The sequence below is a fragment of the Clinocottus analis genome, unplaced genomic scaffold (genome assembly GCF_023055335.1).
Source record: "Clinocottus analis isolate CAN_PGR_092001 unplaced genomic scaffold, fCliAna1.0.p SCAF_5, whole genome shotgun sequence".
In the NCBI taxonomy this organism is placed as follows: domain Eukaryota; kingdom Metazoa; phylum Chordata; class Actinopteri; order Perciformes; family Cottidae; genus Clinocottus; species Clinocottus analis.
In genome coordinates this window covers 1,550,422-1,577,544 of record NW_027176207.1, presented here as the reverse complement: position 1 = coordinate 1,577,544, position 27,123 = coordinate 1,550,422, and the positions used below count along the sequence as shown (strand labels likewise).

The following is a 27,123-nucleotide window of genomic DNA, read 5'->3' as shown; positions in this document are numbered from 1 at the left end:
AGCTCCTGCTTTTTAGAGCAAGTTCACCCCCCACCGCCGCCTCCACCTCCACCCGTCTTCCTCCCTCTCCACCTTCCTCTCTCTTTGTCACTCTCTCCTCCACTTGTCTCCTCTCCCTGCAGGAGGGGGAAGACACACTTTTAAGCCGTCACCCGGCGGCAGACGGGCACGCCAAGGTTGTTTTGTGGGTAATTGCCTCTCTCGCCGCCCTCCTGTGATGCCAGGCGGCGAGAGGGAGGGCAAGGCCTCTGCGGACTTCATCTGCTCCCCGACTGCTCTTCAGCGCTGATTAAACGAGCGTCTGCGCCGTTTTGAATGCAGCGGTGAGCCAAGTGGAGCGCGGCGAGCGCTTTCTCCCTCTCTTTTACATCAGGTTACTGCACAAAGTGGCGTTTTTTCTTCTTCTCTCCTTTGTTTAATGTCCCCAAAATAAAGGCTCTTTGAGGTCTGGAGGACTTCACAATCGATCAGAGACTCACTAACTTGTCAGCGAGCGGGCCTCTCGAGTGTGTTATTTTCCAGTGTGCGGGAGTCATTAATTTCCTCCACCATGGTCTGGTGGAGGCGGAGAGGCAGAGCGCAGGTAGCAGGGTCTGACATGGAGGAGGAAGAGGAAGAGGAGGAAGGACTGAGTCGATTTTAAAGCTGCCTGCCCCTCAGGCCCAGTCTGCCCGCTTTACTTCAGCTGTTTGATGTTTAATTGAAGTTGTTATTGGCGTCAAATGTCACCTCACCTGATGCTCCAGGTGTGAATCGGTTTCTAATTGAAAGGTAACGCGTCTCCTTCAGCGCGGCGCCTCAGGGGAGCGGCCACAGAGTCCCATCAGTCTGGACCCGGCCGCTGCATCACCACGCAGCATGAGCTGCCTCGCAGTTATGTCTGACTGCTGACCTCTCTCTCTCTCTCTCTCTCTCTCTCTCTCTCTCTCTCTCTCTCTCTCTCTCTCTCTCTCTCTCTCTCTCGCCCTCTGCAGTGTGAGGAGAAGTGTGTGTCCCATGTTGCATTAGTGTCTGTGTGAAATGCTGGCCTGTCTGCCAGGGCCAGGTGACCTCCCCCTCCAGCTTCTCCCCCACACGCAGATGAACACTGGACATCAGAAATGTAAGTATCTCGGCGCACACACACACACACACACACTGACACACACACACTATTAACGACCGCCATCATCCCACACAGCAAACCAAGCTGTTACAATCCTGCTGCCCGCCCGGCGTCAGATGCTCGTGTCGACCCGCCGGCCTGCTTCTCGTCTGCAGCTTCGTGTTGAAACCAGAACGAGAGAGAGAACGTTTTCATTTCTTTTCTCTTTTTTTTTGCCCAACTATTTCGCGAACCGGCTCCTTTCCTTCCCTCCTCTCCTCCTTCCCTCCTCCCTTCCTGCCCTCATTCCCTCCTTTCCTTTTGCCCTCCTTCCCTCCTGCTGTCCTTCCCTCCTTCCCTCCTCCCCTCCTGCCCTCCTGGCCTCCTACACTCCTTCCCTCCTCCCATTCTGCCCTCCTTCCCTCCTCTCCTCCTTCCCTCCTGGCCGCCTTCCCTCCTCTCCTCCTTCCCTCCTTCCCTCCTCTCCTCCTTCCCTCCTTCCCTTCTCTCCTCCTTACCTCCTCTCCTCCTTCCCTCCTTCTCTCCTCCCCTCCTTCCCTCCTACCCTCCTGCCCTCTTTCCCTCCTTCCCTCCTCCCCTCCTTCCCTTCTCTCCTCCTTCCCTCCTCTCCTCCTTCCCTCCTTTCCTCCTTCCCTCCTGCCCTCCTCTCCTCCTTACCTCCTTCCCTTCTCTCCTCCTTACCTCCTCTCCTCTTGCCCTCCTTCCCTCCTCCCCTCCTTCCCTCCTTGCCCTCCTCTCCTCCTTCCCTCCTTCCCTCCCTCGTCGCCCCTGAGGATCTGTCCTTCCCTCATTCCCTCCCCTCCTCCTTCTCTCCTTCCCTCCCTCCTTGCCTCTGAGGATCTTTCCTTCCCTCCTTCCTTCCCGTCCTCGCTCTCGGCCGTCTCGCCGCTCCGTGTAACGAGAGAGAAGTTAAGAAGCAATCTGCTGCTCCGGTTCTGGCGGCGGGCGAGTCGGCGCCGGCGCCGCTCATTCACTGTGTTTGAGTTTCACGACTCAGCTGCTGACGAAACGAGGGACTGTGGATGGAGCGAGCGGCTCTTCAGATGATCGTGTGACACGGAGTCATGGTCTTTCCCCTTCACACTGATCCGCTATGACTTTTCAACGCGTTCGCACTGTGACGGCGTGTTTGTGTCGTCATGTTTTCCTCTCAAGCTTTTTAAGATAAACCCAAAAGTCACCACGTCCCATCCAGCCGGTCAGATGCATTTGTTCCATCATAAAACATCTCCATCTCTGTTCCTTCCTGTTTCTCAGAGAGAGGAACTCGGCTCCGACTTGACCCATTTCTGCAGCGGCTCTTTTTCTTCTTCCTCCTCCTCCTCTTCCTCTTCTTCTTGTTGTTGTTGTAAAGCGCTCCAGCTCATCAAGACTGTAATTTCAGAATCACAGTAATCAGCCAACCCCCAGGAGATCAGCGAGTTGTGAGGGAGTCTGCTAAGTGCCGGCGTCTGTCGCCTCGCTCCGGCAGGCTGGTGACATGTCAGCGCCGCCATCAGCGCCGCCATCAGCGCCGCCATCAGCGCCGCCGAGTCTCTGCTCGCTCGCCGTGTGACACACAACAGACGCACAACTAGAGTTCAATTTGTTTTCCTGCTCGACGCTGTAATCCATTTCGGTGATGGAGCTCCACACAGCACCAACGGCCCGAGAAGTTTTATTTCAATCCTTTTTCCTTCCTCCTCCTCCTCCTCGTCATGCTCTTATAACGCTTTTCCTCTTCATCCGCTCTTCAAAGCATCATTAACAGACTCGCAGTTACATCAAGACACTGGAGCTGTTTTTCATTTATTATCAAAGTGCCAAAAATCAACTAAAGGCGCCTCTCTGTGTGCTGCCAGCGATCCAGATCTCCTCCTGGATGTCTAGTGTGTGTGTGCGTGTGTGTGTGTGTGTGTGTGTGTGTGTTTGCTGCCACACAGAATCAGGCCTCGACCTTCAGGTGACAGTCCTTGTCTCCTTGTCTCCTTGTCTCCTTGCCTCCCGGCGGGCCGCAGGACTCCTTTCCTCTGCAGAGCCTCATCGTTTACCAGCATGGAGATAATCTGACAGCTTAACCCGTCTCCAGACCTCTTTTCCCTGTTTGAGTCGTCGTAGGAACCCCAAATTAACTCCAATAATTGTGTTTATTGTTTTTATTTGTTCAGCAAAGTCTTGGGAACAAAATGTATATCTGCTAAAAATCCCTTTTTAAAAGATATTTTGATCATAACTAAGAACATCCAGCATGATGTGAGCCAGATTCTCCAGAAAAGCCTCCTGGAGCGTCAATAAGACCTTTATGGAAAGATTAGGACCTAAAGAATCAGAATCTGCAACTAAAATCTCAATAAAACAAAGTATTGGTCTGTTAGGAAGGAGTTTCAGTCAGAAAACTGTGTCGTTCGGTTCACAAATTAGAAAGATTACGTCTTTTATGCCAAAAGGTTGTCTGACTGGGGCATGCTGGGAGGATTTTCCAAAAGGTTAACTCTCCATGAGGTGTGCTCGGCTGCGTCTCCGTGAAATGCACAGACTAGTTGTCGCTTCAAGTCTTTATTCACAAGTTCCTACAAGAAAAGAAGGAAAGAAAAGGCTCATAATTAACTCGGTTGACCGTGGAGCTCGATCCGTTCAGCCGCTCGGATGCTGACTCGTCCGTCACAGACTCTTGTCCTCTCCACTTCCCTCGTGTCCACCTGCAGACTGCCTCCTGCAGGTGAACCGCTGCACACAAAGAGTCATTTAAAGAGCCGAGGGGTCGGAGCAGCTGCTCCGTTTAGCATCCGGGATCGTCTGTTAGCGGGACGATGGCTGTGAAACGCAGAAGGCCGTCGGAGGAGTGGATTCGGTACAAAGGAAGCGGCTCAGACCGCAGGCCGGATGACTGGAGTGTCACAAAGAGGCCCTTTGGTGTTGGCCTCTTAAAGGCAGAACCAACAGCGAGTACAGCTCCACATCTCAAGCCCCCCTGAGATCAAACGCAGACATTTCTTCTTCCTCTCCTCATCACATTTTCTGCTCAAAGGCCTCGCGGTCTCCACCCGTCAGCACCGGGAGGCTCCGCTCACATGTCTGCAAGAAAAAACCTGGGTGGGCTTCATGTGAGGAGCCGAACTCACATCGCGTCTGATTTGATCCTGAAGCATCAGACCTGATTTCCCGCTCTTGTGTGAAAATTGCAATTTGCAGCACCACCCTCCCCCCCCCCCTCCTCCACCTCCTGCTGCTTAAACCCCGCTCAATAAAAACAGTAGTTTGAATAAAAGGAACTCTAATTAGCGCCTGCTGACTGTGCACTTGTGTTGCACGCTCGCTGGCTTGCAGCGGGGTAATTAACGGCGGCCAGACCGGCCTCTTCCCCCCCGCTCGCTCCTCAGGAACGCGCTTAGTTGGAGATCTGAGGAGCCGATGTGCTCACAGCCGCCCGCCGGCTTCACTCACATCCTCATTAACCCTCCCTTGATACTTTTAAGCTGTTCTAACTAATCCAGGTTTCAGGTTAAGGTTGAAATGCTAATGAGCGACGCTCGCCTGACGAGAACGCACAATCAACAGCTGGCAGGACCCTTAAACGGTGGAGAACAGCAAGAGGTCGATCGTATCCGCCGCTTGGGGGGAAACGACTCCAAACAGCAATTTACCGATTTCACTACATGTTTTCACAGCAGTTCTGCTAAAACCCTAAATTCTGATTTGCTTCTTTCTTTTTTTTTTTATCTCAAAATGCCTGCCTAAGCTTTGTTAACAATGTATAATCCCTTTTCCAATTTAATGGATTGGTCAGTTTCCAGACATTGACATTGCTTTCTTTGCTACTTGCCTGAGTCTCACAACTTAAGTATAAAACTCATTACACAAGCGCCAGCGGCTACACACACTGACACACACTTTTCTGTTGTGTTTGTCCTCACGCTACACTGTCCAAGTCCCCTAAATATGAATATGAAACATCTATATTTATGTATAATTCATTTCAGGTGTTATATTCCAATCTTTGTTGTATAAAAAAGAAAAGAAAACAGATTAAAAACCTTTTAGAGAAGCCAAAAGTTGTTGATCAGTCTTCCATTATCGGCCTTTCCTCCCCGGACGCAGAGCGAACCCTGAAAGACGATGTCGAACCTAAAGTTCCTCGTCTTTAACATTCATCCACGCCGTCCTCGGCCCTGGTTTTGATCCAGAGACAATCGCATTCCCAGGAAAAAAAAGATGATAAAAGATGTTTTATTCATGGCAACAGCTGACGGATCGCTCGTCCCGCCTGCTCCCAGCCCTTTCTGCCGCTTCCCCGACATGAGCTGCACAGAAAGGAGTTTGATCCAGAGTCCCACAAGCTCTCGATGCACCTCGAGTCCTGCAAACAAGGCACATTTACATATTGCTTTAAATGCTATTTACTGAGTGACGGTCGTCCTCGGCGGCTCAGCGTCGACGTGTTCATTTATCTGCGTTTCCTCCCGCTGGCGTTTGTTCAGCGGGGCCTCGGTGGTGACGGGTGAGGAGCTCTGGACCCCAAAGCATTAATGAGGCCGCCATCAGCAGGCTGGGCTTCCTCCCTCCTCCCTCCTCCTCCCTCCTCCTCCCTCCTCCTCCCATGTGCCGGCCTCGCACATCGCCACCCATTGTTTCCTGTTCACAAATGCAGCGGGAATTAATTAGCCGGTTTGGCACGGCTCCTGGTGCCGCCGTGTCAGAGCTCGCAGCTCCGCTCTGCGCCTCGTCCCTCGGGCCCGGCCCGCCGGCCGCGAGAGCCGACCTCCTGCCAGCGATTGAGACATTTCGGCCGGGAGAAGAAGGAGCCCAGGTGCTGCGACGGTGACATCTGGTTCACCTGAACAGAAGCTGAAAGAAGATTCTGACGAGTCGGATCCCTGATCCTTCTCCTCTGGAGCTCGGGTCCATCAGGCCCAAAGCTGTGGCGTCAGTAGGTCGGACAGGCCGAGGTGATGGAGCCCGTCATTCGTTTTTCTGTCATCACTTTTATTGTCCTCGTGCAAACGCGCCAGACGGTCGACACCTGCGAGGCTCCTGTCGCACGTGTTTTGTTTTTTTTTAAAAACAGGCTCATAAATGGAAACCTCGCGCTCGCACCCGGCACGCAATCATGTTCACATCGTCTCATCGGCGTTGTTAAATTTAGCCGCGGTGCTCAGCAGGTGTAACGGACGTGAGCGAGCTGAGGCCTGCGAGCTGTTCCCGCAGATCAGAAACGCCGCCGCTGCGTCTGATTACTCGTCTGCTGTCACGGCGCTCCGCTCTCTGCGTCTCTCTCTCTCTTTTCCCTCTCCTCAAAGCAGCCACAGGGGAACGTCGCTGCCTCTTTTAGTCTTTGTTTAGTTTGTGAGTCAGGAGCAAGCAAAGTATCCCCTCCCTCCTCCCTCCTCCTCCTCATCCTCCGTCCTCAGATGCCTACTTATTGTTTGCCCGGATGCTGCGTCAATTAAGGCCACTAAAAGCCCCCGACCTCGACGTCATGTACACCACCACCAAAATTGGATTTCAGACTGGGAAATGTGTCGGCTGCAATAATTCTGCTGAGAATGAGATTGGAAATCTCTCTCCGGCCTCATGAGACTTGAGCCGTGGGTTTTTTTTTTTAAGGAGAAACACAGCGAGGTATGGAATATGAGAGCGCCGTCCAAATCAGGTTTCTTCTCAGATGCTCAGATTACAACAGACGTGCTCTTTTGTGCCATACACACTTCCACCTGGGTTAAGTTGTCTTCTTCCTGTGATTCTCTCTCCCCTCCTGATCATCCTCCTCTTCTTTCTTTCCCGTCCTGTCTCTCCACCCCAGGGGACACCACGCAAAGGATGAGATCCGCTCCGTTTCCGACCCCTGCAGAATTGGATGCTTTTGCTAAGAAGGTCGCCAACAACCCCCTCACCATCAAGATCTTCCCCAACAGCGTCAAGGTCCCCCAGCGGAACCACGTGCGGCGCACCGTCAACGGGCTGGACACGTCGGGCCCGCGCTACAGCCCCTACCCTTCCTCTCAGGCCAGTGCCAAGCCGGGCCTCCTCGGCATCATCAAGGCGCCCGCCGTCAAGGGCGTCCTGAAAGACTTCGACGGCGGCCGGGCCCGCTTGCCCCACGAGGTCGTCATGAACGCCGGACCCTACCGAGTGGCCTCGACCAGCACTTTAAACCACCACCCACCTCTGCCCGCCCTGCCCCGGCTGCAGCAGAGCGCCCCGCTCCAGCCGCAGGACCCACCTCAGACCCTGCAGATGCCCCTCCGGCAGCAGCAGGGTCACACCCAGAGCCTCAGACACCCGCCCCGCATGGCCCAGCACCCTCAGGGCCCACCCAGACTCCAGACTTTGTCCCAGCACCCGGCCCTCGGCCACCCGCAGGGGCCCCCCGCCGTCATGCTTCAGCAGCAGCACCTCCAGCAGCAGCCGCCGCCGCTGCCGCCGCCCGGCCTGCAGGGGAGCAGGAACCTGCCGGATGGCGACGCGCCGCCTAATGTTACCGTCTCTACCTCAACCATTCCGCTCTCCATGGTGGCCGGGCTGCACCAGGGCCACCAGGCCGACCTGAGCGCCATCGTGCATCAGATCAACCGCTTCTGCCAAGCCCGGGCCGCCCAAGGCGCCGGGGCCACCTCCATGTGCGAGGGCCAGATCGCCAACCCCAGCCCGATCGGGCGCAACCTGCTCATCAGCGCCTGCTCCAGGGTGTCCATGCACAGCAACCCCGCCGCCGCCGCCGGCTTCCCCAACTGCATCATCGGCGCTCAAGACGAAGCCGCGGCCCCGGCGGGAGCTCACCCGCCGCACAACGTGGCTGTTATGAACCACTTGCCTTCCAACCACACCGATCTCAAGCAGCAGCAGCACCACCTGCAGCAGCAGCATCTGCACCAACAACAGAATCAGCAGCAGCAGCAGCAGCTCCAACACAACACGCAGCGCTCTTGGAATCAGCACCAGTTGGGTCACGTGGCCCACATCCAGAACGGGGGGACCCACCTCTGCAAGCAGCCTTCCAGGGACCCCGCCTTCCATTTCAAGGGCATGGGCTACCCTGCGGAGGTGTGCGCGGGTCAGCCTTACACCCTGAAGCCCCCCGTGGAGAGGCCCACCCCCTCCCCGCCCGTCAACAGCGGCATGCCCATGGCCCACTACGCCAACGGCCACTACTTCCAGTCCCACGTCTGGAACAGCGGCGTCCTCCCCACGCCCAACAGTGACAGCTCCGGGTCTCAGGACATAGCCATGCCGTTCCACGGCGCGGGCCCGGCGGGGGGCTGCGCCGCCGCCACCATGGACTGCGGGCCCCCCGGGGCCCCCCATTACAGGCTGGGAACGAGCTCCTCTTCCTCGGCCCAGACTAATCTGATGCAAACGGCGGATTACTTGGGCGGGGACTTCCAGACTCCCTACTTCCGCGATCAGAATCTCGGGTTGATGGGCAAGATGCACAGGCCTCTGAGCCGAGTCGGTCCAGAGGCCGGAGACGGCAGAGCCGCTCTCCTCCAGCACCCAGGGTTCAGATGAGCTGCGAGTCGTCCAGGCCCTCTGTCCAGTCTTACGCAAGGAAACACATGAATACAGCTGAATCGATGACTTAAACAAGCTAATGTTAAAGAGGGTAAATTAATATATTTAATGAAGAGCAGGAGGGTTTTTTTTGGTTCATTTTTTCTTCTTTATTTTATCAATCTTGCAAGTGATCAATTGCTACTTTTATTTTGGTAATGAGTGCTTTTACCTGGCACTTTAGGGAACTTTTTCACATACGTGTGTGTATACACACATCTGTACTGTGTGTGTGTGTGTGTGTGTGTGTGTGAGTCATTCCCTCCTTCCCTCTATCTGTGTGCCTGGATCCAAACAGATCCTGTGTTATTCCTCCTGCAGATCGATCCGTAACGTTTCCTTCTGCATGTAAGAAAGAGGAGAAGCAGATGGATCCCAACAACAACGTCTACTGATGGTTTTTAGTTTTTTTAACAGGGTCATGTCAGGAACTTTTGGCTCAGACTAGTTTTAGACTGATTTTCATTTTGGTGTTAACGCTCCGTCTCGTACATGACTTCAAGATTAAACAGTCTTTTGGGGACAGAAGAGAGTCATCATCAGAGTCCAGATAGACGAGATTAGGTTCAATTCTTTTGAGATGTGATTATTTATTTGCACCATAAGTTCTCGATGGATTCCTCTCTGTCGGTTAAGGAAGCGTGTAATCAGGTTGTTTTGTACATAGTCATGACCCAACAGGGAGCCATGTGGAGAAGAGGCGGCGCTCTGTCCTGCTGAAAATGCTGCAATGAATTCAGGTGTTTAAAAAAAAAAAAGAAGGAATAAAAAGACTTTGTGTCAACGCCAGGAAGGTTTGGCAAAAAGCGAGTGAAATGTTTAGTGCAGAAAATGTCACGAAAGATCAACTCATACCTTTTTTAAAAATGGCCAAAGTCACGTAAACGAGGACGCGCCGTCGTGAAGACGTGTCGCGTTGTGTTCCTTTCCTTTTGCCGTTGTTTGTAACCATGAAAAATGTATTACTTGAATGTTGAGATGACTTCTTTTTTTTGCAGTTTTTGAAGAGGAGAGGTGGCCGAGAGGACAAAACTCGTTTTGACCTCGACGGCAGGAAGTTGTGTGCATTAAGTTGTGTGTGTGTGTGTGTGTGTGTAGTCGCTACTGATTCTGATGTGAAGTCTGCTTCGAAAAAGACCAAATTGATCACTTGCAAGATCACGTGGAGGTAAACAAAACTGACTTTTAAGTTTAAAGTGAAACAGCAAATGCATTGTTTATTTTATTGTACACTGGCTTACCTACTCGTAACTTTAAACGTTCACGATTGTGTGTGTGAGGCGCCTGCTGAAGTGGGCGGATTTAAGGGTGTGTGTGTGTGTGTGTGTGAGTGTGAGAGAGATAGTGCGCGTGTGTATAAACACAATGACGCCCATGTTTTGTTCACCTAACTCCCTAACAGCCCTTAAAAAGCCTTAAGTGTTTGGTCCTTGGACTTCCCTTGAAGAGCATGGTTTTCATGAAAACCCCAAATAATAAGGAGAAAGCGGACGGTGACGAGACGCAGAAACAGCAATTATCATTATTATTATGTTGTTTTTTTATTTCTTTTAATTTTATTGAGGTTTCGTTGGGTAGACAGAGCAATTCCTTACAGATTCTTTATAATGGAAAGCAAGAAAAGGAGTAATATTTTGTAATTATATATTTTAGCAATGTGTAGTTACTCAGCTGTAACCCCCTCCCAATGCCTAAGTTTCAAAGCTTCAGTTTGCAGTTGTGACTATTTATAATACTTGATTTGCTTGTTATTTAATTTTCATTTCCTCCTTTGTTTCTTGTACTATTGCTGTGAAATGGAAGAAGGTCCACAAGCCTTTCTTTTGTGTCATTCTGTGCGACAGATGAGAGGCGAGAGAGCGTGAGAGTTGTGCTACTCTTTTTGTAATATTGTAATAATAAAATAAAGTTCTAATTTATGCTTTGAAACGGGTCTGAACCGCTGTGTGGATCATCTGCAACACTGATTTAAACCGACGGCGTCAACAGGTGTGCTCCTCTCTCCCCGCTGGCTTCATCCTGCATGAGCTCATGCCGCCTGACAGTCGGGGAAGGTTTGCTATTCACAGATTTGTGTCTCGCATAATCAGCCTTACAGCGGTCCAAAAAGGCCTGAACCGCGTGTGATTTGTAACCGAGACAGCTCGTGCTGAAGGTGGCTGACTGTTGCACCAATGGCTGTGCTTTGGAGCCATTTATCAGAGCCTGCCTCTGCCAAATAGAAAAGGGAAGTAGGGTAGACAAAGCAAGCTGTGAAAGCCACAGGACTATCTGGCTGCAGTAGATTTAGCTTGTCTGGCTGTGATGAAAATGGGACTCGCATAAAGGGCACGCAGCGGGGGGATGGGGGGGATCAGCACCTTCGTAATCAGTATTACTCCCACGAAGGATTTTGAGCGGTGTCAGAGGTGCCGGCAGGTTGTGGCCTTTGTGCAGGAGGAGAGGACGTGCATCCTGTTCAGGTGCTGGGACGCGCAGAAGCCTTCTGGGATTAAATGCTTCACGCGTGGAAAACGTTCCACTTGGTAATCGCGCCGCTCGTGACGCGCAGCAGGCCTCGGCGGAAACATTGCCTCCAAAGAAAATGTACATTCACAATTCAAAATCGAGCTGACTTGGGAGCATCTGTCACGCCGGCCGGTCGAGCAGGCAGTTCAAACGTTTGACAGTTGTATTTTCTTGGGGAACTGAAACTGAATAATATCTTTTGGGTTTGAGCGCCTCGCCGCTCGGGGTCAGCGAGGCCGAGCGGGCGGCGTGCCGCTCTGGCGGCGCCTCTTCAGACCTGCGTGGGGTTCAGAGGACGCATCTCTGTGGACTCGGCCTTCTGCGTCCGCCGGCTCCTCCCTGTGGATGAAGGGGGAAATGTTACACGACGTGGACACACAGAGGCCCAAAAAAAACATGATTTCATCTGAGAAAACATGAGGCTGCGTTCACGTTTCCGGCACCTCGGGTCGCTCCGTCCGGCGGGGCGGCGGCGAGGTGTCGGGCGCGATCGCAGCACCCGGGATCCTCGTTGAGTTTGCCCAGGTTGATGTTCCATTTGTTCCAGTTGACTTCCTCCACTCTGAGACGACAAGAGGACAAGAGCTCCAATTACTGTGCGGCGCATCAATCAGCTGCCAGAGGAGGCAAATTAGTGGAGAACACACAGTGTGCAGCGCGGCAATCGATCCCCCTCACACAGCTGCATGCATGGTGAAATCCTCAAGCCTAAAACCTTTATTATTATGTGTGTGTCCTGTTGTCTTTAATCACCTGTCGGCTACACGGTGCACGTCGCACACAGCACATTATGCATCACGCTCGCTTCATTACATTTCTTCCCCCGGTGCCACGAAACCAACTAGTCCCTCGACGCTTGAAGTTAGCATTTAGCTCCCATCGTCACTGAGAAGGTTGTGTAATGTTTACAGTTATCGCTGAGCACGTTAGCATGCTATCGTTTGCTGATTAGCACTGAAAACAAAGTGTGGCTGAGGCTGATTAGTTTTGCAGTTGTGTCATAAACCACAAACAAAATTCATCCTGTGTTTCAGTGATGCACGTGACCAAATAAACAATCACATCACCACATAATCATTGCAACTTTGGCTCCTTATCTGTAATTGAGCAAGGCAGTCTGTGTGTGTGTGTGTGTGTCTCATGTCATCCAGGTGGTTCAGGCGCAGCTTCTGATGAAGCCTCTCGAGCACGTGCCTGAAACACCGGCGCCGGTCGTCCCCGAGGGCGGTGCAGAGGTTCGTCTCCACCCCGCAGCGGAACCTCCTCCTCAGACAGCAGGACAGCCGTTTCTCCATCTCCAGGATGGTGATGGCCCTCTGAAAGCAGTCACAGCACGCCGTCAGGCCACGCCGGCCGTGAGCGGACACGTCACCCTCGACCCCCCCCCCATCTCCTCCTCCCCAGCTGTGCCGGACGATCTCACCTGCAGCTTCCAGATGCCGGCGCTCTCCTCCGTGGTCTTCTCCACGGTGCGGTTCATGAGGGCGATGAGCATGTTGAGCAGCAGGATGTAGGTGAGGATGATGTAGCTGATGAGCAGCACGTAGAACACCGTGGTGCTCTCGTGCTCCTGCGTGAACTCCATCTCGCCCATGCCGATGGTGAACTTGAAGAGTTCCAGCACGGTGTAGGAGAGGCTTCGGAAGTGGGGCTTCACACACGCCTCGCCAGGATCGATAGGCGCAAAGAGACGCCCCTTCTCCGACATGGTGGTGTTTTTCACAATGGGCTCTTTGAGCAGGGTGACCACCGCTGTGACGGGGGACATATGGAACAGATTACATACGGCGCATCCTCCATTTCCCAGCATGTTGCATCCTGAACGAGGGCCCCTACCTGCTGAAAACCCCAAGAGGAAGACGATGTAGACGAGAAGAAAGCGCATGATGTCACTGAGGATCATCTGCAAAGACGGGGAAAAAAAATAAGAGCCAAAGGGCTTCAGGGATGGATCAACGTGATGTTCCCCGCGGTGCAGCGTGGGCTGCGTGGGCTACCTTCTGGATCATGATGCTGTAGACGCCCATGTGTTTGCTGCCCCTGGAGAAGTAGAGGATGTTCACCCAGCTGAGAGCGAGACACAGCACCAGGAAGCTGAGGTACCGGCTATCCCCGAACAGATACAGGCCGGCCGTGATGAGGAAGAGGACGCCCTGCACAAAACTACAGCAGAGCGAAGTGTGAACCTGCACGGCTTCAGGATGATGCACAGGTGTCGTGTATAACACGCCAGATCATCCAAAGGTGTCACAAGTCACCAGACAATGAACGTCACAAGTTATTTGATGATTACACATTGTCAATTAAGAGAACAGGCATCATTTAATGTATTTTAGATTATTCAGCCCCGACAAAAAGGAAGTTTTAATGTTTTATTATTGCATTATTTTTGTAATAAATATTCACCCTCCAGAGTTGCTGACTCCTCCCTTAAATGATCACATGGTGGTTTTAGAAGACGCAGAATGAGTGAAATGAAGATTGTTGGTGTCTAACTATTGTGGAAAAACCTCCATCTTTAAGACAAAGGAACACGCAAAGTGACAAACACCACAACAGAGATTGCATAGGTGTTATAGTTATAGTTATAGAAACAATAACTATGCTGTGTGTTACTGTCATAAACCACTAAAGGATGCCGTCTATCAACCGCGTCATGCTGCCAGGTAAAGGTGATTTGCGCCTTTTGTTTCACAGGAAACTCACGAGGATGCAAACCACGTGAAATCATTATCACACTCACAAAAGAATATCATAATATCCATCGATCAGCAACGTCTGCAGCTTCGGCCGTTTCCTCTTCAACTCCAAGATCTGGGAAATTTAGATAAAGTTTTGGATCAGTCACAGTAGTGGAACACTAAGATTTTCATTGTTCAACACAAACATACCCCGATGAGGAAGAAATAGCAGTTAGCCAGCGCTGTCAGCAGCTGTCCTGACACGAACAGGTAACCCGCCGCCGTCTGTTTGAAGGGATACGGCAGCTGTGGGACGGAAGAGAAGCCAAAGCGGCGTCAGCGCTCGTCTGTCCGGGACGGCGAGGCCGATCGGTCACGCAGCTCCTCACCTCTCCAAACTTCTTGTTGTAGGCGACGATCGTGAAGACGATCAGGTACAGGAAGTAGAACAGGAAGTTGATGAAAAACATCCGACCCGCGAACCTCTCCCACTTCTCCTCCATCAGCCGGCTCAGAGGCTCCATCTGGAGCATCTCGTGGCGGTTCTGGGAGGAGTCAGATGTTTGAGCGCAGAGTTAACGACACTGCGACCCGGGCCTCACGACGCCGGGGAGTCACGACGCCCAGGAGTCATGACACCAAGGACTCACGACACCGAGAACTCACGACGCCGGGGACTCACGACGCCGGAGCCTCAAGGCGCCGGGGCCTCATGACGTCGGGGAGTCACGACGCCGGGGCCTCGTGACGTCCGGGAGTCATGACACCAAGGACTTACGACGCCGAAGACTCACGACGCCGGGGACTCACGACGCCCAGGAGTCATGACACCAAGGACTCACGACACCGAGAACTCACAACGCCAGGGCCTCATGACGCCAGGGAGTCACGACGCCCAGGAGTCATGACACCAAGGACTCAGGACGCCGGGGACTCACGACGCCGGTGAGTCACGACGCCGGTGAGTCACGACGCCAGGGCCTCACGACGCCGGGGAGTCACGACGCCCAGGAGTCATGACACCAAGGACTCAGGACGCCGGGGACTCACGACGCCGGTGAGTCACGATGCCGAGGAGTCACGACGCCGAGGAGTCACGACGCCGCTGCCTCAAGACGCCCGGGACTCAAGACGCCGGGGCCTCACGACGGCGGGACTCAAGACGCCGGGACTCAAGACGTCGGGGAGTCATGACGCCGGGGACTCGTTACGCCCAGGAGTCATGACACCAAGGACTCACGACGCCGAGGCCTCACGACGCTCAGACTCATGACACCGGGGACTCACGACGCCCAGGAGTCATGACACCAAGGACTCACGACGCCGGGGACTCACAACGTCCAGGAGTCACGACACCAAGGACTCAGGACGCCGGGGACTCACGACGCTCGGACTCATGACACCGAGGAGTCACGACGCTCGGACTCATGCCACCGAGGAGTCATGACACCGAGGAGTCATGACGCCGGGGAGTCACGACGCCGGGGACTCGTGACGCCCAGGAGTCATGACACCAAGGACTCACGACGCAGAGGCCTCACGACGCTCGGACTCATGACACCGGGGACTCACGACGCCCAGGAGTCACGACACCAAGGACTCAGGACGCCGGGGACTCACGACGCTCGGACTCATGACGCCAGGGCTTCACGACGCCGGGGAGTCACGACGCCGGGGAGTCACGACGCCGGGGAGTCACGACGCCGAGGAGTCACGACGCCGGGGAGTCACGACGCGAGGCCTCACGACGCTCGGACTCACGACACCAAGGACTCACGACGCCCAGGAGTCATGACACAAAGGACTCACGACGCTCGGACTCACGACGCCGGGGAGTCACGACGCCGGGGAGTCACGACGCCGAGGCCTCACGACGCTCGGACTCATGACACCGGGGACTCAGGACGCCGGGGACTCACAACGCCGGGGACTCACGGGGTTGTCGCTGCCGTAGATCAGGATCTCCATGACGGAGTTGTCCTCGTACGAGTCTATCGAGGCCAGGTCGTACAGGGAGCTGTGGACCGGCCCGTAAACCCACTCCGTGAACTTCCGGGACAGATGTTTGGTGTGAGCTTCTTGAAATTCACGTTTCAGGATGTGTGTAAAAACCTGCAGACAAACAAAATTCATGTCTGTGAAGGTTAACCCAGTAACACAAGTAACACAACATTCAATCCAACCACAGGATGTGGGCCAGGACAAAGGTCATTCAGGGTTCTTACGCTCATGGAATACCATGGAGTTGTAAAATGGTTATTTCCAGGCCTGGAAAAGTCCTTGAAAAAAATACAATCCCAAAAGTGTAGTAAAAGTCCTGTAAATGTGTTATATTCATGTGTTCATGAGGTTCATTTATGCTGAGTTTGAAATAATGAATCTGCTTTTAAGAGGCTCAAAATATCAGCAGCGTACATACAGGCATCTATATAAATGTTTGTTTTAATCAAACTATTGTCTCTCATTCATTTGTGTCATTTAAAGTGTACTGCATGCTTTGAATCCTCATTGTTAGTTTAAATACTACATTTTATCACTTTTTACTGTTTACACACACATTTTACACAATGTTTGCTCATGGACATTTGGTTAAAAGTCATGTAAATCCATTGCTTACATTGTGTATGAACCCTGTGTTATTGGGATGCCAGAGGAATCGTATATTTGTGTCCCTGCTGTGTGTGAAGTGACTGCTGTGTGGCGTTTACCCCGATCTTGCCGGTCTTGGCGGCCATTTTGAGAGGCGTCAGCCCCTTGTTGTTCTCGATGTCCTCCAGCTTCAGCTCGGGGTGCAGCTGGGCGGTGGTCTTGAGGATGCGGTCGTACATGTTGGTGATGAACTCGGTGTTGTCCTTGTCCTTGTCCTTGGAGTAGTCGGCCACCATCACCAGCGCGTGCAGCACCGTGTTGCCGTGAGAGTCCGTCATCTCAGCGCCGGCCCGCTGGTGCTCGTTCTCCAGGAGGAAGTCCACCACCTGGAGCTGGTTGGTGCAGGCGGCCAGAGACAGAGGCAGCTCACCTGAGGACCGCAGATATACATATATACATATATATATATATATATATATATATATATATATATATATATATATATATATATATATATATATATATACATATATATATACATATATATATATACATATATATATACATATATATATATATATATATATATATATATATATATATATACATATATATATACATATATATATATATATATATATATATATATATATATATATATATGTATATATATATAAAACACAGATTGAAATGCATCTCTGTCTGAATGTGTAACTTGTGCGTCTACATCTAATCCATTAAAGTACAGTAAAGATTGATGCCTGATTTTGTAAATTATGGTTTAGTGTTTAATTTAGGGGAAGTACAAAAATTATGTTTGCAACCTTCCATAAGTTTTTTATATCACACAACCATCCCACAAATAACTTAACTAATGAATGAAGAGTATTGAGGTAGTAAACCTCCTTTAACAATAATTAACTAAAAGAGTGAAAACATTAAGAACTCAGGATTTAACCTCAATTTAAACATTTAAAATTGTAGTTAAAATTTTGATTTACAACATACGTTCTTATTGTTAGAATCTATGTTAATTATTGTGCACCTTTTATCGAGTCAAATTCCTTCTATGTACAGCGTACTAATAATAAATGATTTGTTAGAAGTTAAGATGTAAATGTGATCCTCACGACGCTGCTTCACTACGTCTGTGTCTTTCTTCTTTGTTTGGATTTGACATCAAAGTGCTGAATTGAAAGTTCAGAGCGTTGCACACAGAGATATCCTGATGTCGAGCAGAGAATGAAGTCACTTCCTGTTAGCACGCTTGTTGTTAGCACCGTTAGCTTTTTACTGCTATGTTGAGACACCTTTATGGAAAATTTAATAATTAAGGAAAGATTGACAATTAAGAAAAAAGATCAATTTATAAATATTTAAAATGTATTGCTTTAAGTTTCTCTTTGTCACAAGTTGCTGTGAACAAGTAAAAAGTCTCATGAGCAGAAGCAGAGCAATGAGAAGCTCCAGTCATCAGGGGGTCTTTGCGTGCGGCGCCACAAGGGGGCGCTGCTCCCTGCAGCCGCACTGACTCACCGAAGTAGAAGTTGGGGCCGTCGTGTGGCTGGAAGAACAAGCCGCAGGCTCTGGCGTGGACGTCCGCTCCTTTGCTGACCAGCAGCTTCACGTAGTCAATGTTTCTCCTCTCGATGGCAATGTGCAGCGCCGTCTGGCCTGCCGGGCACACACAACACAACACAACACAACACAACACAACACAACACAACACACATGAACAATCCGGATTAAACACCGCAAAAACTGTATTCCCTCTGCAGGGCTGCTGCGTGCAGTTCACCTTCGTAGTATCTGTTGGTGTAGGCCGCGTTCACAAACTTCTTCACGTCGCCCATCTTCTCGGCGATGTCCACGAGGAGCTCCACCGCGCCGTTCTTTCCGTCCCTGAGGTGCAGCAGAGCCTTCATCAGGGCCGTCTTCCCATAGGACTGATCTGCGGGCGAAACCGCACATTCAGGGAGATAGCACGCGCCCCCCCCTCCCTCCCACACCTGTTGCATTGTGGGTGTCACACTCACACTGGGAGTCGGAGAGCCGCTTCATGTTCTGGTGCAGGTACTGGTGCAGGTGGTCCAGCTGGCTCTCGTCCCCGCTGGCCACGGCCTGGAACAACCGGTCGATGGTGAACGTCTTGCTGTCTCGCTTGCACGGCGGCTTGCCTTGGATCATGCTGTCGAGCACAACGCGACGCGGTTACAAGAGGTTCACGCGGGGTCAAGAGGTCGCGCGCCACATTACTTGATGGGGCTTGATGAGGCGCAGCACTCGTGGTGTCATGAGCATTGAAGAAAGGCAGAGAGGACTTCATCTGTGCGTGGTGAGGCTCACTTGTTAAAGTTGAGGTTGAATCCCAGTTGAGGCGTCTTCTTCTCCATCTCCTCCTGGTAAACGGTGTCCATGGGCGCCGCGGGCGACTCCTGCTTTGCCGCTTTCTGCCCCTGCCGCCTCTCCTCCTCCGTCCGGTCGTCGGCCTCCAGGCGGATGCCAAACATCTCGGACTTGTCCATCCCGGCCTCGCGCTGCAGGAGTCCGCACAACACCAGCGTCATTCAGACAACGAGCGACAAACCCAGTGACGTGAACATGACGACTGTGGAGAAGTAGTTAGCTCCAACGGATTCTCTCACACATATTTCCATTTACAAAGAGCCAGAAATATCTTCTGAAGCGGAGGACGCTTCGCTTTCTGTGGACCAGTTGTTTCTGATTAGACGGTTAGGAGCCGTCCAACCGATGCAGAGAAAAGACATTTCTATTCCAATAAATGTTTTTCTCTTTGGTTGAGCGGCTCTCAGCTGTGTCAATGGGTCACAGCTACACTTTGCTTTGTTCCAGAGACCACAAGTGTGTTGTGTTGGTGCTTTGCGTTACTATGTGTTTGTATCAGCGGGGTCTGAGGCATCTTTGCCACCGGGGACCAGCGCACAGACATGTGATGTTTCAGTGACTAACAAAGAAGTGTATTTAGAAGACTTCCGCGGCTGCAGAGCGAGCGGCACTTGATCCGCTCGCCACTTCTTTTGCAGCATAATTCAATCATATCCACGACGACACGGTGAATGTGAACGACGTGAAGAAGATCACTGCAGAGTCCAGCCGGTCACAATAAAGACATGATGATGTTTTCATGTAAAGGATCCCGTTAGGGATGATGGGAAGCTAACGCCGTGCGGCTTTTTGTTCCCCTTTTTCAGTCACATAATGGGGAATTAGTGACTTGGTAGAAACCTCTAAAACACTCCCGGGTCATAAGATTCAGAGAAATGTGTCTCTGTGGCAGAAACAAAGGAGGAGAAATGCAGAAGTATTTACTGATTCTCAACGAAACAAACATTTCCTTTTAACAATTATTTATTGGTAGCAAATCTGAATAAATTAAACATTTGTTTTATTGACAAATCTGTCTTTTATGACCTATTTGTTGTTCAAATGTGTGTGTGTGTGTGTGTGTGTGTGTGTGTGTGTGTTCCACGCCCATGCTACAGACGTGCACTTACTCACAGATATTAACAGACGCTGCCATTATTCCCCACGTCCTCATATAATCTCATAAAGCAACCAGAGAAACCAAAGCAGTGCACCGCGTCCTTTTTAAACATCTGTGTGTCGTTTGTTCAAAATGCACAAAACACAACGCACGACGTGAGAGAGGTCAACAACACGGTCAGACAAAGGATTCCCGCTGATGCTCGAGATGTTTGTCTATGATCTTCGGGGTAATCTCATGATTCAAATGTGTTAAGCAAAACCATGAAGCATCGTTGGACTCACCAGGAGTGAGTCTTCCTGCTCCAGATCGTCTTGTCGCTTGAGAATCAGAGGAGTCCTTCAGAGATGAGGTCCGAGTGCTGCTGTGCTCGTTGACTGAGAGACAGCAAGCAGAAGCCGATGGGGAGATAAAGTGACACACCCAAGAGAATCAGAGAGCACATTACTGCAGCCGTGAGTGCTTAAAAGGATGCATTGACCGTCTCTGCTCGCGCTAACGCAGCAAAGACACGCCGCAAAGTACCAGCGTCGTATCTAAGGTTTAACATGATGCGTTTAGACGGGAAAATCTTTAATTGAACCTGCAAGTTATCAAGAAATAAACATCATGTCTCTCTGAAAACAACGGAATAAATGAACTTACGCTTCTGAGTTACTACTTTTTGTTCTCCTCCGGTTTGTGGGTGATGTTTCTGAAGCAGCTCTCTCTTCTTCTTCTTCTTCTTCTTCTTCTTCTTCTTCTTCTTCTTCTTCTTCTTCTTCTTCTTCAGTCCATGCCGTTTCCTGCTGTGCGTCTCATGAGCTTCTTGGTAGTTTCACTTGCTCGTGGGCGTGTTTGTCTTGCTGCTGTGTTCCTGTGGCCGTGTGGTTGCAGAGCTTCTGCCTGTCAAGCTGAAGATATGCATTCGAGAGATCATCTGACAGTTTCCTTTCTTGAAACAACTTCCCCCTCTTGTCACGCTGTCGTGTCAGCGTGAGCACAAGAGATTCAAGTCAGTCAAACTAAGACTTCACATCCACATTGTGCAGCCTGATGCTGCCCTCCCTGTGTTTATCTGGACTTTTCAATAACTCCTCCTTTATAAAACATGGACAAGTGCCGCAGAATATGATCCTGGATCAAAGTGTATTCAAATCATTTATGACCTGAGACAAAATAAGTTATTCACACTGCTTTATTTGTACCATAAACACATCGGCTGTAAGCTAATTCACCATATGAGAGAAGAACACTACAGTTAAGTTACATTTCCCCCCAAATGACTGGCAGGGCTACAACACTGATAGTGTGTGTGTGTGTGTGTGTGTGTGTGTGTGTGTGTGTGTGTGTGCGTGTGCGTGTGTGTGTGTTTCTCAGTCACAACTGTATTCACTCAGTGTTACAGAAATGGACAACAAATATTCCATGTGTCAAAAAGCAGCAGCAGCGGATCGACTTCGTGAAAACAAAGTTGGTAGAATCAAAATTAACATTTAAAAAAAAAAGTAAGATGATTAAGGACATTTTCCTCTGTGAGGAGCTCACAGTTCAAAATGAAAGATTAAGACTTCAAATGAAGAGACGGCAAAGAAAGAGCAGTAATCATGAATCTAGACCACAAACAATACTTTCACTCCAACTTAAAACTCCTAAAACATGGACCCTTGAAGCACAGCGGCATGAAATCCTGCAAAGAATCTGATTCAAAACGTTTTCTCTAATGACCAATCAGCTCACTCGGAAATAATAATCCTACAAAATTGCTCGTTCCTCGTCGTTCCTCCAGGATCCCGACATGCAGATGATAACTCTGGTGTTGCATCTTAACTGCATCGCATGTCACATATTAAGGTTTCTCTCCACGCAGGGCCGCTGCGGCGACGCCTCTTCAGGCTCAAAGAGACGGTGAGTGCAAATTTAAAGGGAATGAGCTCCTTGAGCGCGTGGCGACATTTAAAAGCCACGAGACGGACGGATGGGAAAGAAAATGAGGAGAGAAAAAAAGTAAACAACTCTTTTATGGCCTATTTTCCGCTTGAATGCCACCACAGCTGATGGCTGCTGCAGCACATCTAAAGAAGGAGTCACCCACCACATACAGAGATCATAAATCTGAGATCTTCAAAGCAGTCCAGCAGCGCTGTGATTCACTTTATGCATTTCAGCGACTGACAAAATAGACTTTACGCGAGGCATCTGGAGCTCCACGTTTCCCTTTTGCCTCGTTGGTCCCTCTTCAAACGGAGCCATGACGTTCTTTAAGCTTCTCACGTGTGCAAAACGTTCAACATGTGATCCTGAGCACGGGCGGGGGGGTTCGCTGGCGTTGCGCAACGCTCACTCAGACCAGATCACAGAAGACGATGGCCACGCCCACGGCCGAGTCCGCGTTCTGCCCGTACACCACCGGCTGGGCGAACGCCTTCTCCACCTCCTGCCTGAGCACCTCGTTGCGGGCGATGGCGCTGCCGCTGCCCACGATCCGGCCGACGCCGGCCTGCTCCAGACGCTCGGCGGGCATCATGGAGGTGATGTTGTCCAGGACGCCGCGGCACACCGCCCTGGTCAAATGACCCAGGGAGAGGTTGGCGGTGGAGATGTTGGCGACCTGACCCAGGCGGAGCGGGTCGTGCCGCTCCCCCAGGACCGTGGGGCTCACCCTCATGTCGCTCGTTTCCTGATTCAGCGCGCAGTCAATCAGCTTCTCGTACAGGCAGGAGTCGCTCATCTCCGCACCTGTGAGGGACGAGAGGACATCAACCCGCCATGAGCCAACGGGACGGCGCCCTCTCTGGACTCTCTGAGAGCTGACAGGAGGTCAAAAGGGTCGCCAGAGTGATTGTTACTCATCCTCAGGGGAACATGAATGTGCTAAGCAACAGATACAATAGTTGATGAGGTGTTTCATGGTGACGCTGAAGGAAAAGTCAGGATCTATCCTTTAGGACAGTGGTTCTCAAATGGGGGTATGTGTACCCCTTGAGGTACTAGAAGGCACCCCGAGGGGTACTTGAGATTTAAAAAATAGCATATTAAAATATAAAATGAAGTCAAAAGTCCTTTCAAAATCCTTATTAAATAATTATGCAATAATATAAGTGCAAGTTCTTCAACTGAATTGTATATGTTCTACATTAAATCAGACACTGATGGCACAGCGCTGTGTGCTACATTGTTTTTTTCATGCAAAAATTGCTTTTCGCCGGGGGTTCATCACTGAGAAAAGGTTAAGACACTGCTTTAGGAACCATTAACGCCGATACTGAATAACTCGGCAATAGCTGTGATACTTCAGACCAGAGTGTCACCCCCACCACGCTGCGATTCAACACATACCGAGCTCTTTCATCCAGGATGTGAGCATCCCCACAAAAGTGGCCATTACATTCCCGCCGTTGAGCGACGCCGCCACCGCCAGGTACGAGTCGCCAAAGTAGGGGAAGTAGGAGACGGAGGCGGCGGGCTGAGGGGAATCCGGAGGCCTGAAGTCGGGCGGCATGGCGAAGGTCAGCTGGGCCGAAGTGCTTATGTTAAGAACTGCGAAATGAAGAGACGGACGCACACGGTCATCGACGGCATGAGAACTAGCAGCTCACGCGAGAGGCACTGGCGGCAGGATTACACCTGACCCATGATGCCGTCTGTGTGCGCTCAAACATGACGAGTCCAAAGTAAGACACAGGTATTAAAGCATCAGGTGTGACCCCGCCCCCTGAGGGGAACGCCCGGACTTCCTGTTTCACCTGCATCTGTTCGGGCACTCATGCAGGAGTAGACCGAGCACTGCAGGTCTCCCAGCGCCGCCCCCACTGGCGTACCGGCAGGGATACCGTGCCAGTCAGAGCACGTTTGTCCCGCCAAGCCACCAGATGGCACACACTGAGGAAGCAGGTGCAAAGGGAAGCCGGCACCCTTCAGGCTAGAGCATGCACACACACACACACACACACACACACACACGCACACACGCACACACACACAAGCATGTTATGCACATCAACTCTGTACAGTTCATCACAAGCTTACAACGCCAAAGTGGTTTCAGAGTAACAACCGATCATGCACGGACTATAAAACACGTTTCATGCACTTCGTGGTGACCCGGAGCTCTTTACACACATGTCTACGTTCCACTGGTTGGAGGACGTGTTGAAGAAGCCCCAGCTGGCAGCGTTCTGGGGGGTCATCACACACCCGTCCAAACCGCACAGCATGGACGCCACATAGTCCTGGATGGTACCCGCGACGGTGAAGTCCTCCAGGAACTCAGGGCTGCAGTGAGAGCACACGGCGTTTAGTTCACGTCATCGTCGCTCTGCGTGGGATTGTTTTCTCAACGAGCTGACCTGTGCTGTGCGAGCCAGAGGAGCGTCGCACAGCCAAACCCCGTGGCGACGCTGAGATGCGAGTCTGGTTTCGGTAGAGAAGACAGGAAGTTGCTGCTGCAACGCCCATCCTGCCAGGTGATCAGCTGACTGGTGTCTCCGCTTGTGAAGAAATCCTTCTTGGACCAAACACAACCTGCGAGGTGAAAAGAGACAAAATAAGTTGTGGCTGGCTTCATGGTTTTGTTTGGATGCAAAACATCTCAGTGGCAAAGGTTTACTCTAATCACAAACCTATTTTCATGTCAAGTTTTGGATTCGACCAGCAGAGGGCGTAGTTGTGAAAGAGCCACAGCAGACAAACTAAGTTTCTGTTAAAAATGGGGAGTTATACTGAGATGTGAGTTCCTCTAATTGCCCAGCTCCTTGAATTCATTTTCAAAAAGCATCTTTAAAAGGTCACCAGTATTACAGAGCGGATAATCAGTGTAAAAACATCTCTCTCTTCTCAAAAGGCTTCTTCCAAATCCCTGAGGCCTTCGCTAGTGAATGTGACTCTAAAGCCTGTGGTCTGGTTCAACATTATGGGAGCTGACGTCCAAATCAAACTGTGAATTATCTTTGGACTATAAAGCCAGAGGGGCTTGTTTAACCAGAAGAACCTCATTTCATTACCTGACCTGTGATTATAAAATGTAAATCAATAGGAAACTGGACCTTTACTTGGACTGCAACACCTTCTGAACAACAGATTGCAACCATCTTGGATAAATTGTGAATCATCATCATGCATGTTCACATGGGACTGACTGTACACGCCCACGCTCTGCTGCGATGTGCAAATTGACAGGTGACTAACACCTTTATAACTGCACAATCATGACATGAGGTACTACTTTGGTTAAAAGCGTCAGCTAAATGAAATGTAACGACCAGTTTACTTCCAATAATGAAGATAAAAGTAAATACAGCTGCTACATTATTAATTAATGAACCTCTTTATAAATGTTTCAAGAGCTTCAAACATGTGATGTAGGACCCTTATACTCTTCCAGATGAAAGAGCTTCTTGGCCCAGTATAGTTTGTGTAAATATAGAATATAGAGGCCACAACATTAAGGACACCAGATCCTGAGGATTTCTATCAGGAGACTAAGAGGAACCTCATTACTGCAGGGGAATTGGTCTTTTTCTTTTCTTTTATATGTGATTAATCATGATTAATCCACAGAAACGTGATTAATTTGATTAAATGTATATATATATATATATATATATATATATATATATATATATATATATATATATATATATATATATATATATAGATATATATATAGATATATATATATATATATATATATATATATATATATATATGTGTGTGTGTGTGGGTGTGTCTGTGTGTCTGTGTGTGTGTGTGTGTGTGTGTGTGTGTGTGTGTGTGTGTGTGTGTGTGTGTCCTGGCTTTTAATATTGTGTTATTTTAATATTGAACCTCTGAAATATTTTAATATTTTTATCTTAATATTTATATATATATATATATATATATATATATATATATATATATATATATATATATATATATATATATATATATATATATAATACAGCTATATAACAGCCATATATCGTTTTTGAGTCAAATCGGATATATATATATATATATATATATATATATATATATATATATATATATATATATATATATATATATATATATATATATATATATATATTGGGAGCCAAGACCATCAAACTAACTAAACTAACCCCAAAATGTAGATACATGTCCCAAATACTTGTAATTACATCTACAATATACTGTAGTTTAACTACAAGTATTTGGGACATGTATTTGTCGCTGCTCAGCTGCTCATGTCCCGCAGCAGCAGCTCTCACCTGTCCGCGCGCTCCACAGCAGCACCCCGTGCATCTGGCCGGTCAGCCCCACGCGGATGACGCGCTGCAGTTTGTGTCTCGGCAGCAGCCCGATGCACCGATTCAAAGCGTCTATGATCCGGCCGGTGTCCTGCTCTTTCGCCTGTGAAACAAACACACGGCAGCGTTATTAGTGTTGCCGAGCTGTGCGGTAAAGTTGTTGTGCAATCACCTGAACGCACCACGGACCGCACTCACCTTTATCCCGCTGTGGTCTATTATATCACACGAAGTCGGCAAAGTGTGACTCGCAGCCACCAACCTGGAGCCAGTTTCTAATAAAACAGCTTTCACCGACGTGGTGCCCACGTCTACACCAAGGATATAGGAAGACATAGTTGCTGATGAAACTGTGTGCTTTGGCAATCAGCTACACGGCAGCATCTACTATGTCAACTATGCCGCATTCAACGATGTGGGAAATCGGACATTTAAACATCCGCGATTTCCTCTTAAGCGATTACTTCCATCGCTACAATAAAACAATTATATTTAAACAAAAAGCCCAAATATCCAAATTGTTTTTGTTAGTGTCGTCGACCTGAGGAGGAAGAAAACATTACGACAGGTCCTCACTTTTCTGGCAGAGTAAAGTCTGCATTGCGTTCAGTTGGGCCAGCGCCAGGTCTGCGGGCATGACACCTTATTGTTAAGTTACTCATCTACTTATTAGAGCCTCCTGATATGACGAGGCGAAAATATTATCGATGAGAAGGGTTGATTGCCTGTCTGGTATCATACTTTTCTGGTTATTTGTTTTGCCTATTATATCTAGATTATTGGGGGAAACAAGAACAGAGGAAACAACATGTTGTAATGTTACACATGTCGTTACCCATGCTACAACTACATATATATTATATACTATACTGTATGTCGGTAAAAAAAATAAAAAAGGCAGACATTTTCACATAAATTAAAACACAGTAATGACAGTTAAAACAGCAATTTGCATTG

At 49.9% G+C, this 27,123-nt stretch overlaps 3 protein-coding genes across 3 annotated transcripts in view; 1 reads left to right on the top strand and 2 right to left on the bottom strand.

Moving 5' to 3' along the window:
• Window positions 1–10,559, top strand: part of fam222ba (family with sequence similarity 222 member Ba) — a 28,593-nt gene extending 18,034 nt beyond the window's left edge. The window contains exons 2-3 of the mRNA XM_068600529.1: window positions 975–1,102; window positions 6,885–10,559. Of these exons, the coding sequence (XP_068456630.1) occupies window positions 1,021–1,102; window positions 6,885–8,590 (1,788 nt within the window). The 5' untranslated portion in view covers window positions 975–1,020 and the 3' untranslated portion in view covers window positions 8,591–10,559. The remainder of the gene's footprint in view (window positions 1–974; window positions 1,103–6,884) is intronic.
• On the bottom strand, window positions 10,132–20,649 carry trpv1 (transient receptor potential cation channel, subfamily V, member 1). The gene is made up of 17 exons (XM_068600528.1): window positions 20,561–20,649; window positions 20,200–20,292; window positions 18,757–18,947; window positions 18,447–18,598; window positions 18,209–18,361; window positions 17,947–18,084; window positions 16,530–16,840; window positions 15,757–15,933; window positions 14,211–14,366; window positions 14,032–14,127; window positions 13,884–13,954; window positions 13,138–13,303; window positions 12,977–13,043; window positions 12,564–12,892; window positions 12,335–12,456; window positions 11,584–11,702; window positions 10,132–11,479 (listed from the first exon to the last, which is right to left on the bottom strand). Exons 3-17 carry the CDS (start codon window positions 18,933–18,935, stop codon window positions 11,412–11,414), a joined length of 2,304 nt encoding a protein of 767 aa, XP_068456629.1. The 5' UTR covers window positions 18,936–18,947; window positions 20,200–20,292; window positions 20,561–20,649; the 3' UTR covers window positions 10,132–11,411.
• Window positions 20,650–21,093: 444 nt separating this feature from the next.
• On the bottom strand, window positions 21,094–26,519 carry shpk (sedoheptulokinase). Its single transcript, XM_068601402.1, has 7 exons — window positions 26,365–26,519; window positions 26,128–26,269; window positions 24,244–24,418; window positions 24,017–24,169; window positions 23,641–23,816; window positions 23,234–23,434; window positions 21,094–22,633 (listed from the first exon to the last, which is right to left on the bottom strand). Exons 1-7 carry the CDS (start codon window positions 26,500–26,502, stop codon window positions 22,239–22,241), a joined length of 1,380 nt encoding a protein of 459 aa, XP_068457503.1. The 5' UTR covers window positions 26,503–26,519; the 3' UTR covers window positions 21,094–22,238.
• Window positions 26,520–27,123: the final 604 nt, after the last annotated feature.

Coding starts and splice junctions, on each gene's coding strand:
- trpv1 (XM_068600528.1), bottom strand. CDS start 18,935: ATGGACAAGTCCGAGATGTTTGGCATCCGCCTGGAGGCCGACGACCGG. Junction 18,085..18,208: donor CACCAACAGATACTACGAAG/GTGAACTGCACG, acceptor TGTGCCCGGCAG/GCCAGACGGCGCTGCACATT. Junction 16,841..17,946: donor CGGCCCCAACTTCTACTTCG/GTGAGTCAGTGC, acceptor TGCGGTCCTCAG/GTGAGCTGCCTCTGTCTCTG.
- shpk (XM_068601402.1), bottom strand. CDS start 26,502: ATGTCTTCCTATATCCTTGGTGTAGACGTGGGCACCACGTCGGTGAAA. Junction 23,817..24,016: donor AACCAGTGGAACGTAGACAT/GTGTGTAAAGAG, acceptor TGCATGCTCTAG/CCTGAAGGGTGCCGGCTTCC. Junction 22,634..23,233: donor ATCCTGGATGAAAGAGCTCG/GTATGTGTTGAA, acceptor CGTCCCTCACAG/GTGCGGAGATGAGCGACTCC.